This window comes from Stegodyphus dumicola, chromosome 2 (assembly GCF_044657685.1).
Source record: "Stegodyphus dumicola isolate Sdum_Otavi_A_Nest chromosome 2, ASM4465768v1".
Classification (NCBI taxonomy): Eukaryota; Metazoa; Arthropoda; class Arachnida; order Araneae; family Eresidae; genus Stegodyphus; species Stegodyphus dumicola.
Genome location: NC_140769.1, coordinates 237,558,124 through 237,574,299, shown reverse-complemented (window position 1 = coordinate 237,574,299; position 16,176 = coordinate 237,558,124). Strand labels below are relative to the sequence as shown.

At 34.3% G+C, this 16,176-nt stretch overlaps 1 protein-coding gene across 7 annotated transcripts in view; it reads left to right on the top strand.

Moving 5' to 3' along the window:
* LOC118193466 (uncharacterized) overlaps positions 1 to 15,054 on the top strand; it is a 173,676-nt gene extending 158,622 nt beyond the window's left edge. For 6 of the 7 annotated variants that reach the window (XM_085811926.1, XM_085811924.1, XM_085811925.1 and 3 more), the window contains one exon: positions 14,340 to 15,054. In XM_085811926.1, the coding sequence (XP_085668052.1) occupies positions 14,340 to 14,356 (17 nt within the window). In that variant the 3' untranslated portion in view covers positions 14,357 to 15,054. Of the gene's footprint in view, positions 1 to 3,511; positions 3,666 to 14,339 lie in introns of those variants that run through there. The other variant, XM_085811922.1, reaches the window with a different exon arrangement.
* The last annotated feature ends 1,122 nt before the right edge of the window (positions 15,055 to 16,176 follow it).

Sequence of the window (16,176 nt, the reverse complement as noted above, 5' to 3'; positions counted from 1 at the left end):
ATGTCACGTTTAAACATATATCGGCATTTCCTTGTGAGGTTCGTTAGCTGCGCTCTGAAGATTTAGCTATTTTAAAGCCATAAATTCATTGGAGCCAATAAGGTGGAAGTAAAACCAGCTCAAACCGTCATGTCATAGAAATTGAAGCCGGAAACACATTATCTCTATTCAATGGCAAACTTCTTTGTCCGTTAAAATCAGCTGAATAATAAGCAGCCTCTATTGCTAAAAATTAGGGTATTTCAAAAAGAATGCATTTGACATCAGCATATGCGAGTGAAGAGTCTTAGTGTTACTAATCAGTTACACATCTGTAAGTTATACACAACAGATACTTTTGTAACATACTGGTCCACAGCAGGGGATATCCTACGCACAAGAGTTTCGAAGCATAATTAAATAATAAATTATGTATGATGGGATTTATTGGTTATGGCAAAACATACGAGATATGTCTGTCAGAAGAGGGATTCCTTCATGGAAAACTTTCTCAGGGAAACTGGCTTGTATTCATGTTGAAGAAACTCGCGTAACCAACAATGTATCCATCCCATTCGCTGGGATTTGAACCCGACTTGGGCAATCAGATAAAACTGCTAAACTAACGATCTTAAGCGATTTTATCCGCTCTATCTCTAGTGGGCCACCTTTCTAAAATAGTCCCAATCTTTATTTTACTGTGAATGTTAAAGCTTTATATCCTTATTAATTTATTTAGTAAATGTGATTGAAATACCTTTCCCAAAGTAATTATTTTCCTTAAACTGTATGAAACAAATCTGATTTATATAATAAATTCGATAAAATTTTGTTACTTGAAAAAAATTATTCAGCTGATAAAATTAGCAAAGAGAGCAAACTTTAAAGTTTGCTAACGCAAACAAATTGAGGCGTATTTTCCTCATTGAGTATTAGGTAATGTATTTTTCAATTTATCTTCCTGTGACAAGTAAAGGAATCCTTTTGAATAGGTGAATTTTGCTATAATATCTTCTCTTTATTGCGGATGTCGTAACTTGCTAAGTGGCGCAGAAATGAATATTTTGAATCGAAAAACTTAAAATATCTGGCGTTACAAACCTTTTTTATTAATTACGGTAATAGGGCAAATATTTATAAAATTATCAGTTAAGTATTATAAATCACATGAGTTAATTGCATTGTAAGTTACATCAATTAAAAATACTGATAAAAAAATGAAGCATTAATCTGTACTGTTTTGATTCAAATACTCAATTGAGCAATGTGTAGTTTTAATTTTAAATATAAATTCATAAATATTATATGATCTACGAAAACTCCAAGATTTCCTGCATATCATTGCTGATAAATGTAATAATTTCGTAAGTTAATGCACCAGTGGCCGAAATTGAAAGAAAGAACTACACACATTTTTAATGTAAAAGATCAAATTTAAGATTGGAATGAACTCAACACAAAGAAGGTTTTAGAATTCCCCTTGAGGTCATTTATTAGGCTTGTCGAGATTTGTAGTCGGACGGCCTCGGCTGTGCTGAGAAAGCATTCATGAACCAAATTCCTTACAGGCTGTGCGGCGGACAACCAGAATTCGACTATATCCTTCTCCAGCTTTAGGAAGTAGAGAAGGTCCGCCTAACCGAGTGAGGCCTGGAGGATTTGAGCCACAATTTAAAGTTCCAAAAATCATTTTTTGCATTGGCTCATTTCTTATGGAACATTCTGTATTCGTCTGCACCTCATAGTAGTTTTCATAGCAAGAATCGGTACATATTTTATTATTTTTATTAGTTATGTAGGAGTTCAACAGGTCATGAATCATTATAAGCAGTCATGATCTTAATCTGACATCCTTTTAATGACGAAATAAATATCCAGTCCAGTAATTATGTTATGAGAAGATAAAATATTGGGCATTCCACGTTCCGTCAGACTAAACGACAGTACGTGTTCAATCCAGCTGACGAACCAGGCCCAGAGATTCAGTCCCTGTCCTCGCACCTTGGAGAGGATTGACGCCATCGCCATTTGGCAACACTTTTGCTACCTACCAGTCACAGGGGCTGCCCGTCGCTCAAGGACATTACCCAGCAAAAACCCCGGGCTACTAGAATCTTAAACTCTAGGACCTGTCAGACCCACATGCCCACTGATAAGCAATCTTTCCGGGCCATTTAGAACCAGTAGCTTCGTTATTTGTATACCCCCGTGGCTGAGACTGCTTGGGTACAGATCCTTAGGCAGTAGCTTTGCAGAATTCTCTACGTCTACCCCCTGGGGTATGTAATGAGAAAAAAATTGGTACTTGCTTACTAACGCAACCACCTTAGTAGAAGTCGTCAATTAGAATGTGTCGTATGCTTTCTTTTTGTTGTCTTCCTATTTTCAATGTTTTTTATAAACAAATCGTGATATTGTTTCCTTAGCTTTAAAATATGAAGCTGTGGAATTAGCCAGTAATTGGAAAAACTGCGGTAAAATGGGTAAAAATGTTTGCAGTAATGCTGAATTTTGCTGAAAATTTTCTAAGAGGGACGACGAAGAAATGAGTTTCTTATATAGCCGCTCTTTGCCGAGGGCTGCTCGAATCCGAATCACCGCAATTCTGTGTTTTCTAAGCGAAAACAGATCGCTGTGTACTTCGGAAGAAGAATATCGGGGAGAAGGGGAGGTACTACGGGAAGATTTCAGTAGGATTGTAAGTGTTTTATTTTTTAATGTATCACGCAATCCTTATTTATTAATTCAAATTTGTATTTTAAATTTCTAAAAGTATGTTTTGTTTTCGTATATTGATAATATTTTACCGACTTAGGATAAATATCGATAACTTGGGAATCTTTCTTAAAAAGCGCGAACACCATCAACTTGCTCCCCCCCTAATATGTAACTCTTAACCTTTTCATCTGTAAAAAATCGCGAAATTGCGCCGAGGAGGTTGCATTACTACTAAGTACCGGAAAGTTAACTACGCTGTATTTTTTACAGCCTTTTTTAATTCAAAACTGCCAAAAATTATAAATAAATAAAATAATGAATGGATCAAGAGTCGTATAACTATAAAGTGAGAACAGTTAAATTTCAATTCAGTTTGATATTTAGAAATTTATTCATGGCATATACGTAACAACGAATTTGTACTGTTGGATATCTGAAAGCTGAGAATCCTTAGATGAGCATTTCTGCTAGTCCTGACTTATACTTTTTCTAGTAAACTTAATGAAAAAAAAAAAAAAAAGAAAAAAAAATCAGGAATAACGGAAAATTAGGATTTGGAGAATTCTGTTATTTGAGTGTGTAACAACTGTTTCAGTGCTGTGTTTTTCGTTTTTGTGAAGTCATTTACTATATCGACGTTATTCAACGATAACCGGAAAAAAAATTATCTTGCGTTTTCTAGGAATATCCTTGCGTGGGGAGGGGGCTGAAGAGAGGAAGGGGAAAAATGCGCTATCAGCAGTTAACTTTCTTTAATAAACTTTTTATCTCCATTTATGAAACTGATAAGAACACAAACGTGTTATCTCTTTATTAGTGCTTTAGGTACGATAACAGTGATAAGCATTAAAGAAGGAGGTATTCTGACGGTACGAATTTTTTAATAGTTTCGCTGTAATGATATTTGTGGAATTATGCGAGTGGGCGGAAAGGGAGTTAAAACATACGTTGAGGACAAAGTGGTTCGAGTAAGTTACAATGGAGATTTTCGCTGTTCCTTACCTTGAAATAATTAAGTAGTTTTTAAGTTAACTGGAAAAACTATTTCATTTTCATCGTCAACATTTCAAACTCTGCAAATTCTATTGGTTTCATTTCTTTTGTGAGTTTATTATATCCCCCCCACAGTGTAAAATGTTTAGCAAAATGGTGATACACTAGAAGTCCAGAAATCGGCAGAGCTTGGGATCAGAGGTTGTGCGGATTTTAGGATTTTGCGAATTTCAGGACAGAATAGATAAATAATATTCAGACAAAATAAATATTTCAGGACAGAATAGATAAATAATATTCAGACAAAATAAAGTGCAAAATAAATAAGGTGTATTAGATACATTTAATTAAATTATTATATATATTATTGCAATAACTTATTAAATTATTATATGTAATATTTAATTGCATTAAATTATTATTACATATATAAATTGATTATATTATTCATTGTATTATATATACACAGCATCGAGGTTTGCCGATTTTGTCTCATGCAAAGATTTCCGGTTTCGGATTCCGGCGTTAGAATCGCTGTTGCTGTAAAATTCCAAAAGCTTTTCTTTATTTTTCCGTATATCATACACAATCGTGTCGCAATTCCATACGATTCTGCTATAAACCGAGGAGTAGCATCTGCCTCCATCTTTTGCAGAATTTGCACTTTTTGTATTACCGTCAATGCAACGTGTTTACCTTTTTCAACGTTACAAGCAGTAAAATCATGAGTGCGTTTCTTATCTGTCATCGTATTTAAAGGCTGTAATTTGAAATATTCTTAATTTATCCACAAAATATCCGGATAAAAAAAAAAAAAAGGCAGCACTAAATAATCTCGTGAAATAACAAAGCTCAGAAATTACAACAATGTGAATCGTGAACTTAAAAGAAGAGTTGAGTGAATCGTCTGCTTTTTTACTTCGATGCAGATTAGAGGGGAAAAAAACTTTTATCATGATGTCAGTAATTTGGTATTTCCGTTATGACTCATTATTATTCGGTAATTATGACGTCATTATTCAGTAAGTATTTTTTCTTCGATATTTCGTACTCAATGTTGCGGTTTCCGGAATCTATAAACTGAATGTTTATATTTTGAGAGGCAATGTGGATTTCAGGTCGGCGGATTTTCGGTATTTAACTGTATTATTAATAAATTGTATTAATGCTTTCCTAGGTAGAATTTTACTTTGCCAACAAACTACTTCAATAGCTACATATTAATTTTTTCACAAAATGTATTCTATTTTTGTAGATCTTAGTTTCAAAACTTGTAATATTGCAAAGCTATTATTAGATTTTCGTAGCTGTTATAATTGAAGAGCTTGCAGCTAGAGAGCCCAGCTCCACTTTGGTAGATTTTGTGTTCATGGGTCTTTCTTGTTAAAGAAATCGTTCTTTGCATTGGAGTAAAAAGCCATTGGAGTAGCCGTAAAGTCATTTTTCCTAGCCCTTTTGGTATTTGCGGAAAATCCCGTCGACGACAAGAGACGGCGCCAAACGAAAAAAAAAAAAAACCATTTACTAAATACAAGAAAAACGTTCTATTCTTATTTTTCTTTCAAATTTCTTATATAATCATTTATTTATATTTAATTTTTCATTAAAAATTTCCATTATTTTTATTAAGGATGTATACTGTAAAAGCAATTATTTTCGCTAAGTTTTAATTTAATCGCCGGTAAGATTCCATAATTTTGGAAATATTCAACAGCATGCACTTCTGTAGTAGGCAGGTCCCAAATTTAAGTTTTTTTTTTTTTTTCCCCTCCTCGAAAATGCGTGATGGAGGGGGGGGAGGTGTCTTTAATTCAAAAATAGTAACTAACACGTGTAATCAAGGTTACACCAAACCCAGTGTGTTTGTAGACTTCTATTTTTGGCGAAAAATCGCATAGTTTCGCGTCTTTTCTTTAATAGGCAAAAATGGTCGACGGGATTTTCCGTAAACCTCACTTTTAATGAGGACAAACGTTTAGAATATAAGATAAAAAAGTTTTTATTTTTTTAATTTTCAAAAAATTTAAAAATGTGGAGCTGGACCCTTTTTGCTGCAAGCCCTTCAACAATTTGTAATTATCAAATAAGGAAAATTTATTCTCCCTATACTATCGTTACAATTAAATTCTGTTCATAATTTATTCTTTTTATTATAATTACACAATTAATAACATGTTTTGAATTTCCAATACATAAGGAAATTTTTTTAGAATCTTGTAAATTTAGCATAATTTAATGTATTTTTCACAAAAGTCTGTATTAACATATTGAAACATAAGATATACTTTCAGAAAAACATGCATAGGTTTCATTAATATAATTTAAAATATGTTACATCAATAATTTTTCATTCACCATGTCAGGACTCTTCTTTCATAAGAGACGAAATTGTTTTCTAACACACAATATTGTTTTAGAGAAATGGCTGGGAAAAAATTGTGTTTAGCTAGTAGGTATAACACTGTATTCAAGGTTCTTACGTATTAACGCAACCACCTTAGTGGTCCCTAAATTTGCTGGAAGTTTCTAAATTTTCGTATGCGTCTGCTTTTGTTCTATTCCAAGTTCCAACGGTTTTTATAAAAATATTGAGGTATTTTTGCCTTAATTTTAAAATATGAGTTTGGAAATCAGCCAGCAGTGAAAGAAACTGCCCTTAAATTTCTGCCGGAATGCAGAATTTTGCTGAAAATTTTCTAAAGGGAGGAAATGTGTTTCCTAGATAGCTGTCATTACCGAGGATTGCCTGAAGCTGAGTCTCCTCAATTCTGATGATTTTTTTTAACGAAAATAGATCGCTGTGTACTTCGGAAGAATAGCGGAAAAAAAAATTACAGAAATATTTATAGACTGTTAATGTTCTTTTTAAATCAACTTTTTTTAATTACGACGATTTCTTTTCATATATGTTGGTAATACTTATCGATCTGCGATAAATATCGATAGTTTGGAAGTCTTTCTTTTAAAAAAAGGCTGGAAACCAATGAGTAACTTTTACCTTTCCATCTTAAAAAATTGTCAACTTGCGTCAGGTGGTTGCGTTAATACATAAGTACCGTATTCAAAATTAAAGAATAAATGTAAAATCGATGCTAAGTATACGAAGGCGATTAAAGTTTCAGAAGGTGCAATTATATATGGTAACTATACGCTGCTGAATACTAAACAGGTATTAGCGCAAGGAAAATAATTCAAACGTGCAGATAAGACGAATGCCAGCCATTCATAAAACGAAGCATGGTTGACAATTACTTGTTAGTCTTCATTAAACGTAAAGTTGAAAATTTGTGTAATAGATACTGTTTAATCATGTTTGAAAGACATCGTTTGAGTGGAGAACAGAAGTGAACGCACTCACTGAACAGTGTTCAGCGACACGGGTTCGAATCCCGGCTGATGGGCTGTTTGCATGGACGTTTTCGTGGTTTTCCCCCTGTGTACGAGCCAATTCCCTTAGAAAGCCTTCCACGAAGGCACCCCTCCCCATAGGCAGACTGTCCTCGAGTGCTTTGCCATAATCAAATAAACCAAACGAAACCAATCTATCGAATCTATCGCGTTACATTAAAAGAAAGCGCAGATGTTATGAGTGGATGGTTGTATGGTTACGTCACGTGTATCCATAACGGGCACTAAATCGCGCTGTTGTTCACAAGATAATACTTTAAGTACCTTTATGTACCATTGTATGGTTGGAGCTCATTGCTGCCATTTATCGCGATATAGCATCAAACATGTATATCGTTATGATGGAAACAGTATTGCGCGTTCCAGGCTGCCTGTAGATGAATCGATATTTAAACTGCACCTGCAAAATTCGAGTAACAATATTTTCGCTCATCCCAAATTTCTTTTCTCATAACCTAAGAAAATGTTATTAACATTGTTTTTGATTGCTTTTTATAATATCGTGCCTTCGATAGCAAGGCTTAAGATCTTCAGCACACCTTTATTGCATGATAACCTTTTGAGGTTATGCGCGAGAAAAGTTCACAACTGCTACTACCATTACTCAATACTGGTAACTGTTCTGGAAGATTCCACACAAGTCGCCTTACGAGGAGGTGGATTTTTGTAAAGGGGGAAAAACTTCTGCATTTTTCAAACGAATCCGCTGTCTGTTGTTTTTTATTTATTTTATTTTTTAGCTATTTTTAAGAGGATTTAAAAATTACAGCTTCTGATTTCAGGATGATTACTATAGTTTAAAAACAAACAGCGGAAGGGCTGTTAATAATACTAGCTTGAAATCATGGTCATCACCCGGGGCCCACCAACGATAACGACGCTGAACTTTGATAGTTCGACCTATGATCGAATCACGGTGAACGGGCTGGCTGCGTGGTTGTTTTTTCTATGTGTAATGTAGATACGAGCAAGTTAACCTGAAAGAGTCCTCCACGAAGGCATTCCTCCCCATAGGTCCCTTAATCAATGTACCCTAACCTAACCTAACTTAATCAGGGTCATTCCCGTACGTCTGCTCTATTGCCATCAAACTGCAGGACTTATTTTGTTAAGTTCGCTGATTTTTGCTGGATTTTCTGTTTGGAATGCTATGAATACCATTCCACGCAGATAATTGTTCCAATCTATTAGTGTTTTATCGGCCATATTGAACTGACCATATCATGTCTATTATCATTGTACATTGTTACACACTTAATGCTGACTTTTTCCGGCTTGTATGCATTTCTCTCTGATCTTGGATAGCGCTATATTACGATGGTTAGCTGCAAGATATTTCCGTTTTAGTTAGGTCTCTTGTTTTCTCTTTTCAGGAGTAACTACAGTTTTAGAATAAAGTTTCATCTAACCTTATGCGAAATTTATATTTTATTCATGAATCCTCAAGGACTACTTGATGGCATGCAAACAGAGGTCTTTTGAAGATAGAGTACTTGCTAACGAAGATTGATATCATGATATGAGCAGAACTTTAAATTTTAAAACAATTCGCAGCCTGACAAATTCAAAATATATTATATATTCAAGTTTATTTTCCTTAAAGACGCACCAGATGACAGAAAAATGAACTATTTCTAGATTGTTGTTCGCGATTCGTAGTTTGCCTGAACCTGATCTAAATGATGTGTTTCACACATGATCAAAACATCTGTGTACTCGGACATATCTTTCTCAACAAACAGCAACTGTGTACTCGGACATATCTTTCTCAACAAACAGCAACTGTGTACTCGGACATATCTTTTTCAATAAACAGCAACTGTGTACTCGGACATATCTTTCTCAACAAACATCTGTGTACTCGGACATATCTTTCTCAACAAACAGCAACTGTAGATGTAAACGCAAAAAAATAATTCTTGAAAAAATTAGATGAGTTATTGCGATGAACAACGCCAATGATAAATCGGAAAGAAGCATCAGAAGTACATTCATGCTATGTAATGCTGAGGGTGTTTAAGGTGTAAACCATACATCCATAACAAAAGCAAACTCTGAAATTTGATAAATTTTCATTTCTCTTCGGAATGCTAATCCTCGGCAAATGTACTGTCTGCGGGCAAATGTTAAATTCCCCCCCCCCGAAAAAATAATTATGGATATTTGCAGTAAAAGGATGCGCTATCATCGCGAAAAATATTTTAAAAGATACCATATTTTAGCATAATAAGAATAAATAATCAAAAAAATTTCAAGTATCTATGTCCAAAGCATGCTTTTCTGAGCGTAATGTGTCTACCAAATCTCATTGCGCTTAAACAGCATTTCAGGGAAATAGAAACTAACGTTACTTGGCAACTTCTAAACCAAATTCTTTATTAACGCATTTGATAACGTAAAGAAATCTGGTTACCTAGCAACGGAATTCTACATACGCCGCAATGTGAAAGCTTCCTTATAAAACTGCTTTCCTAAACAAAAAGTAACGTTAGTTTTAAGTAGATGTTTTTCGGGGGGGGGGGGAATAAATATTTTTTACTCCTAAAGAAGAGGAACATGTGACTGATAACTCTCAAAATCGATAGAATTATTGAAAATTTACAGCAAGCTAAGGATTCAAACAAGGACTGCTTCCAGCGATTGCGATAAAGGGAAGCTCGTATCTTGGAATAACTAGCTATAATTTCTGTGATTAATTTGTACGATCAAATATACTTTGTAAAAGCGAGTGCAGAGTGTTCTCTTTTTTTTTGTGGAAGACGTAGAAATGTTAAGGAATCGTTGAACTATAGTTTATGTGATATACTCAACCTTTATATACACTGGAAGATTAAAAAAGTTAATGGCGCTCTGTATGCGATAATTACTTCGTTACGGTAAAGTCTGTAGTTACTCCAGCTGCTTATGCCTCATTTGAATAACCGCAAACAAAAGCTTTACATCTCGTAATAGGTTAACAAGAATCTACTCATATAATACAATATATTATTATGAATGACATGGCTATGAAGAATAATTTATAATATGAATCACATTATCGCATAGTCACTGGCTTTTAGTTAATAATGTCGTCAATCGAAAGAGACAAAAATTATTGCACTTAATCAACCAGCTATATACACTATATAATTCAGAGTTGATTTATAATTAAAATTTGGGGGAAAATACAAAAGCAGCCATTTCATAATAGAAAGTGCGGCCCACCAGCGGCCGAGCGGTAAAGTCGCTGAACACTGGTAGTTCGGTCTGCGGTTCGAATCCCGCAAACGGGCTGGCTGCATGGACGTTTTCGTGGTTTTCCCCATGTGTAACGTGTCTACGAGCCAGTTTCCCTTAGAAAGTCCTCCACGAAGGCATCCCTCCCTTAGGCAGAGTGTAGTAACTCCTTTAACACAATGCGAAGAAGAAAAATGATGATGTATTCCGTAAGCCTTATGTTTAAAAAAACATAAACATAAGGTAATTTCGTAAGCCTTATGTTTATGTTACATTGTTTGTTATTTTAACATGTAATGCTTTTGTTCTGTTTATTTACCTTGCTGTTTTAAAATGTGTTTATATTGTTGCGTTCAACTTGTTCGTGGATTTGGAGTAATTGATGATAATACTTGATGAAGAATCAAAATACAGTTTGTGTCAGTAAGCACTATTACACAGGGCAATTCCTAGAACTATGACGGTGAAGATAGCTTCACGGCAAAGTACTAAAGTACAATTCCAGACTTGATCGATCGCTCTTAACCTAATCTCTGAACTCAAGACAGTACTTTCTCTCTGTACAAGGCAGGGTATATATATATATAGCGTAAATCTACTTTCGAGGATATTCTCGAAAAACCCGCTAAGGATTCAAACAAGGATTGCTTCCATCTCCAGCAAATTCCATAAAAGAATGACCTCAGAATTCTCGGATACCTTGGCTTTATGACTTTGGAACCGTTCATTTTTAAGTAGGGGCTACGAAGTTAGAAATCCTAAAAGTAGGTTAGAAATCCTAAAAGTAGATGATGCTTGGCGACCCTACTTTTCGCTAAACAATTCTTTTGCTGTAACGAAGTGCCTCTTTGCCACATATTATGAGCATCCTGCTGATGAGAATTCAGAATTGTATAGCTGCTTTAAATCTTGATGCTTATAATTGCGTGTTTAATACAATTTTTAATTCCTTGATTTCATAACAGTTGGTCCATTTAGTTTATTAAGCTTTTGAAGTCAGAGACGAGTATCCCCCCCCCACTCTGGAAAACTATATTGTAAAGGCAGAGCAATTTATTGCAATGAACGAAAAGTGGTCCATAAAGTACAAGTTTTTGTAGAAGGAGGCAGTTTCTAAAAAAGCTATGCATTCCTATTCAACAGGCTTAGAAGAGAACAGCTTTTGCTACTGGTGTAACCGTTACGCGTATACAACCAGAAGCTAATATTTCTCCTATCCTGGCCATTCCCGGGAAGTGAAGAAGGCCTAATAAAAGCTGGAATGTGTTTTAAAAAGCGTGGATTATTTTGATTTTGTGTTATTCTGCGAACGGCCAATGAATTTTACCCAAATAAAAACATTCCTTCTTTAAATACTTTGTTGCCTGTTATAAAACGAAAAACTGGTTTTTATTGACAAAAAGAAACCCCTCGTAAATATTTCAGAGAACAGTGGGTAAAGTGTAATATGCAAACAAGTATTGGAAACTTGACAGTTTAGTTGAAGGAACTATCAAATAACTAAGTTTTCATGGTATGCATTGCCTCATATGACGATGAGTTGGTGTCAACTGCAACTTCAGCATCTGATTTTGATGATTGAAAGAGTAATTATTTTTTAAATGGATTTGAAAAGTTATAGATGTTAAAAATGATGCTTAACATTTGTCACTGATTTTTTTTAATGATTATTTAAGACTATAAATTTTCCATAATTGATTTGTTTTTGTAAATATTAAAAATTTTATGATTGATTAAACCTTTCCTTTCTAATTCTATTACAACTGCTATATTTGCTAATGGTTAGAACTTCAAGACTAACAGTGCCAAATCAGGAAAGCACTGTGGTTATGTTACCACGGAAACATTACCTCTCACTGTATCTGAAAAATGGATTCGTCTGAAACCATGTGACTGAAACGCCTTCTTCTCGAAGCGGAACTATAGCGGCCATTATGAAAGAAAATCACCAGCAGAAAAGCAAATTAAAAAAGCAACCGAAAAAGATGTAGTGAAATTATACTTATTTATTTCTTGCGTACGGTTTCTCATGTTATTTGCATATGGTTTCTGAGGCTGCGATGCCCGTTAATATCGTTCTAAGAAAGCTGTTAGTTCCCTGGATACTAGTGGCATATAATTATACAAGGTACGATTCAAGGTGATATCGAACCGTACGTAATATTTTTGCAAGAAAAAGGCATTTTATCTCTAACAAATTATGCAAAAATAATTACGAAATGCATTTATATATCGGTGATGAATATTTTGTGATGCTGCGTTAAATATTTCTGTTTTTGTGTTAAAAATTAATTGTATGATTCCCGACTACTATTTCTAACAACGTTGGGGTTTATTTATTTTTGTGCAGAAAACCTCATGTTCGTTAAGATGCAGTTAAAAATGCTGCGAAACAGCCAGTCCCGGATTTAGACTTAATTAAAGGCCCTAAATTATGGGCCCCGGGGCATAAATATGTTATACTACATTTTGGGGGGACAAGAAAGGGGGGCCCTAAGCTATAGCTTGTGTAGCTTGTACGTAAATCCTATGGAAATGATAATGGAAACGGATATTGATTGGACTAGTTACATTGCCTGAATAAGGTGTTCAGTAAGGTAAGTTTAAGCAGCGATTTTCTTTCACGGTGAGTGATAGCATAGAATAATACCGTTGCTATCTTGGTGAGTAGTGGTCGTCTACGTGAGTGTGAATACTTTTATGACAGGGCATCCTTATAAAGGGCATTGCTGTTTGAATATTCGTGTACGGTTATACGGTATAGTAAAATTTCATCAACGCAAGGTGCTAGTATATAGATCTTGGATTATTTTAACGAGTTTTTATTTAGAACAAATCTTCTTACAGCTAGCTTATAACGCCTATGTATTCAACGAGATTCGATACTTTCTTTCTTTTCACCATTGACGGAACAGCTGGCCCACTGGGTTAGGTGCTTTTCAGCCTGTTGGATCCCGTCGATGGAATTAAAAATAAATACATGAATAAACATAAAGAGCTTAGTACTGTGTCCTCCGGATACTACAACAGTCCTTCTATGAAGCGTACAGTTTTATGCACAATTGAAGTTGCTTTCGCTTTTTTTGTTCCCTGCTTTGTTTAATGCCGCGGATTAAGTTTTAAACTGATATACATAAAGAGGCATGTTTCAGTCCCTTGCAATGATTTATTTTTCGATTCCTTATGTAAATTCGAGGCATTTTTACAAATATAAAGCAATAATAAGCCGAAAGTTTTATAAAATACGTAATAAATTTTATCTCACTTTAAAACTAAATCACTGATAGTTTGCTTAAACTTTTTTATCTTCGTTAATGTATACTGCATAAACCATGTAAAATATTTTGTAAAAATTGTAGATCATTTTCTGTCTTTTATGATGCAGATACGTTTTATCTTATTCGCTGTTGGATCCCTCCCTAGTTGTACTCATGACTGAATTTTTGCTGGAAAGTGCGAGATCATGCATGTTATTTACTTTTATCGCAGTTGCAGGACAATTTGTCAGTTGTTTCTCCAGAAATTCAAAGAAAATATCTGAAATCCACTGTTTGGCGACTTTAAGCTATGCGGTGTTTTTAAAATAAATATTTTCTCAGCTATTCGATTTAAATTTTCGTTTAAAGTATTGTAGGGACGCAGACCCTTGGAAAAATCTCCGTGTATGTATTGATACAGAATGAAAAGTATAAACTCTGTTGAATGGTATATTTTTTCTCTCATTTGAGTAAGTCTGTTTGTTCTCATTCTAGTTTTTGAGTAATTAGTTGATAGCTGCGAGATCAATATATATTACGGGGTTCCTAAATAACCGGAATCAGCGGTTAATCTTGGAATTCGAAATTTGACTATATTCATTGGATTGAAAATAAAGTTGTTCGTTTCTCAAACAAGTAATGTTAATCGAATTTAGCCGAGATCGATTTAGCTTTGAAATTTCTACGCTTAATGAAAATAAAAATATACCATGTGTTCAACGTATGGGAAGCCAATTAGCACTCTAATATTGTTTTATTTATTTTCAGGTACTGTGAAGTTTTAATTTGTACTGATTGAGAAAGAGTCCCCTTTCCCCCAGAAAAGACAAAGATGGGCTTGGAACCTGGATTTATTCAAGATTTACAACGATTATTACGTTTGTCGGATATTTTAAACTTGGATGATTGTGAAATTAAACAGTGTTTTATTCCTACGCAGACACGCCGTGACTTTGAAGCTGTAGATAATGAAGCAGCGTGTTCTTGTATGTTTGCACAAATGTGTAGTGATTTTCAAGCTTTAAGGAATTATTTCGAACTTCAGAAACGGATTTATTGTATCTATGGTGTCGAAAGTACAACGTCTGGTATTAGGGCATTAAAAGAAATGGAAGTCTTGATCTTTCAACTAGCTGGATATTGGGAAGACCAAGGAAAGTGGCAAGATTTTTTGGAGGCTTTCTGTTATCTGAAATCTCAGTTGTGTTTGGAGCTGAGAGAATTTGTGGACGAAGTGGTTGAAAAAGTAGAAACGAAACTGCACAGATGTTCTTCTCCAACGGAAGAGACGAGGTTGATGCAAACTTGCTTCAACATACGAAAATTGCTGCCCATCAGTATGTGAGCAACATTGTTTTTGTTGAGACTATCAAACACTTTCAAATAAAGCTTGGAACATGTAATGAACGAAGGCGAATTGTCTACGCAGAGCACTAGATGTATACATGAACTAAAAAATAAATACGAAAGTGTTTTTAAGCCATGTTTGTTTTAAGAAATTCATAACAATAAGATTTGAATTTTCCCTTTTCTATGTGATTTAGTCAAATACCGAAGACATCATTTTAAGAAATTGGAGAAATTTAAATACTGGATGAATTTTTTGTATTGATTTAAATATAATTTCTGTTGATACGCTTAACTCATTTTCAAAAGTATTGTGAATTCTATCTAAGATTAGTTTCTAAGATTCCAGACGATTTGAATTTTCTGTGAAAGTGGTATCCTTAAAGAAGATGTATAGCAGTGATAGCGGTTATCCATTGGATTTAAGGGGTTTTGGATAAGGGAATTAACTTATTATGCTCTCGAGACATCTTTGTCCATATTAATCTTCAGGTTCTTCTTCCTTTAGGCGAACTTATCACACCCTATTGTCTAAACTTTTTTTAAAATAGGGAGATCTCTTGAGGAAAACAAAAACACAGTTGAAATTTTACGTTGCCAATCTATACTATTAAAATCTGTGCGCGTCTGTCTCTTTGTGCCGGAAAGGCGAAGACCTGAGTTTCGAAAGAGGTACTTCCGGAATCCAAAAATTCATGAGACACTGCATTCTAAAAATATGCATTTCGACCACTTTCATCTTCGTACGACTTTAATCCGTCGATATATTAATTTAAAACTCTGAAAACGCTAATTTTCGCTCTCATTTCTTCTGAGTGGCCAGTATCGCACGCTAGAGATAAAAATTTGCTTTATTTTGAAAAGTGTTGCCACTGCTCGCTTTCAAATCGTAGACTTTAATAAAAAATTTGTAAGTTTCACAAAATACGAAATAAAAGTATCATTGCTATATATTAAATACTAGTCGCTACGCGACCAGCTTTCGTCTTGCTTTTAAATGTCCCGAAAAAATGTTTGAAGGAAACACCAAACATTAAATTTAAAAACTGCAGTTTTACTGTGCAGTGTTTAAATACAGCAGAGTAACACTGCAGTGTTACTGTGCAGTGTTAAAAAATGTGTTTTAAATTTACTGTACTGTGCAGAATAACTTGATAAAAAAATCAATAAAAATGTATTTTATATAAAAAAAATGTACAATGAAATAAGCAATATCCTTTAATACAAATATTAATTATCCTAATAAATAAATTAATCA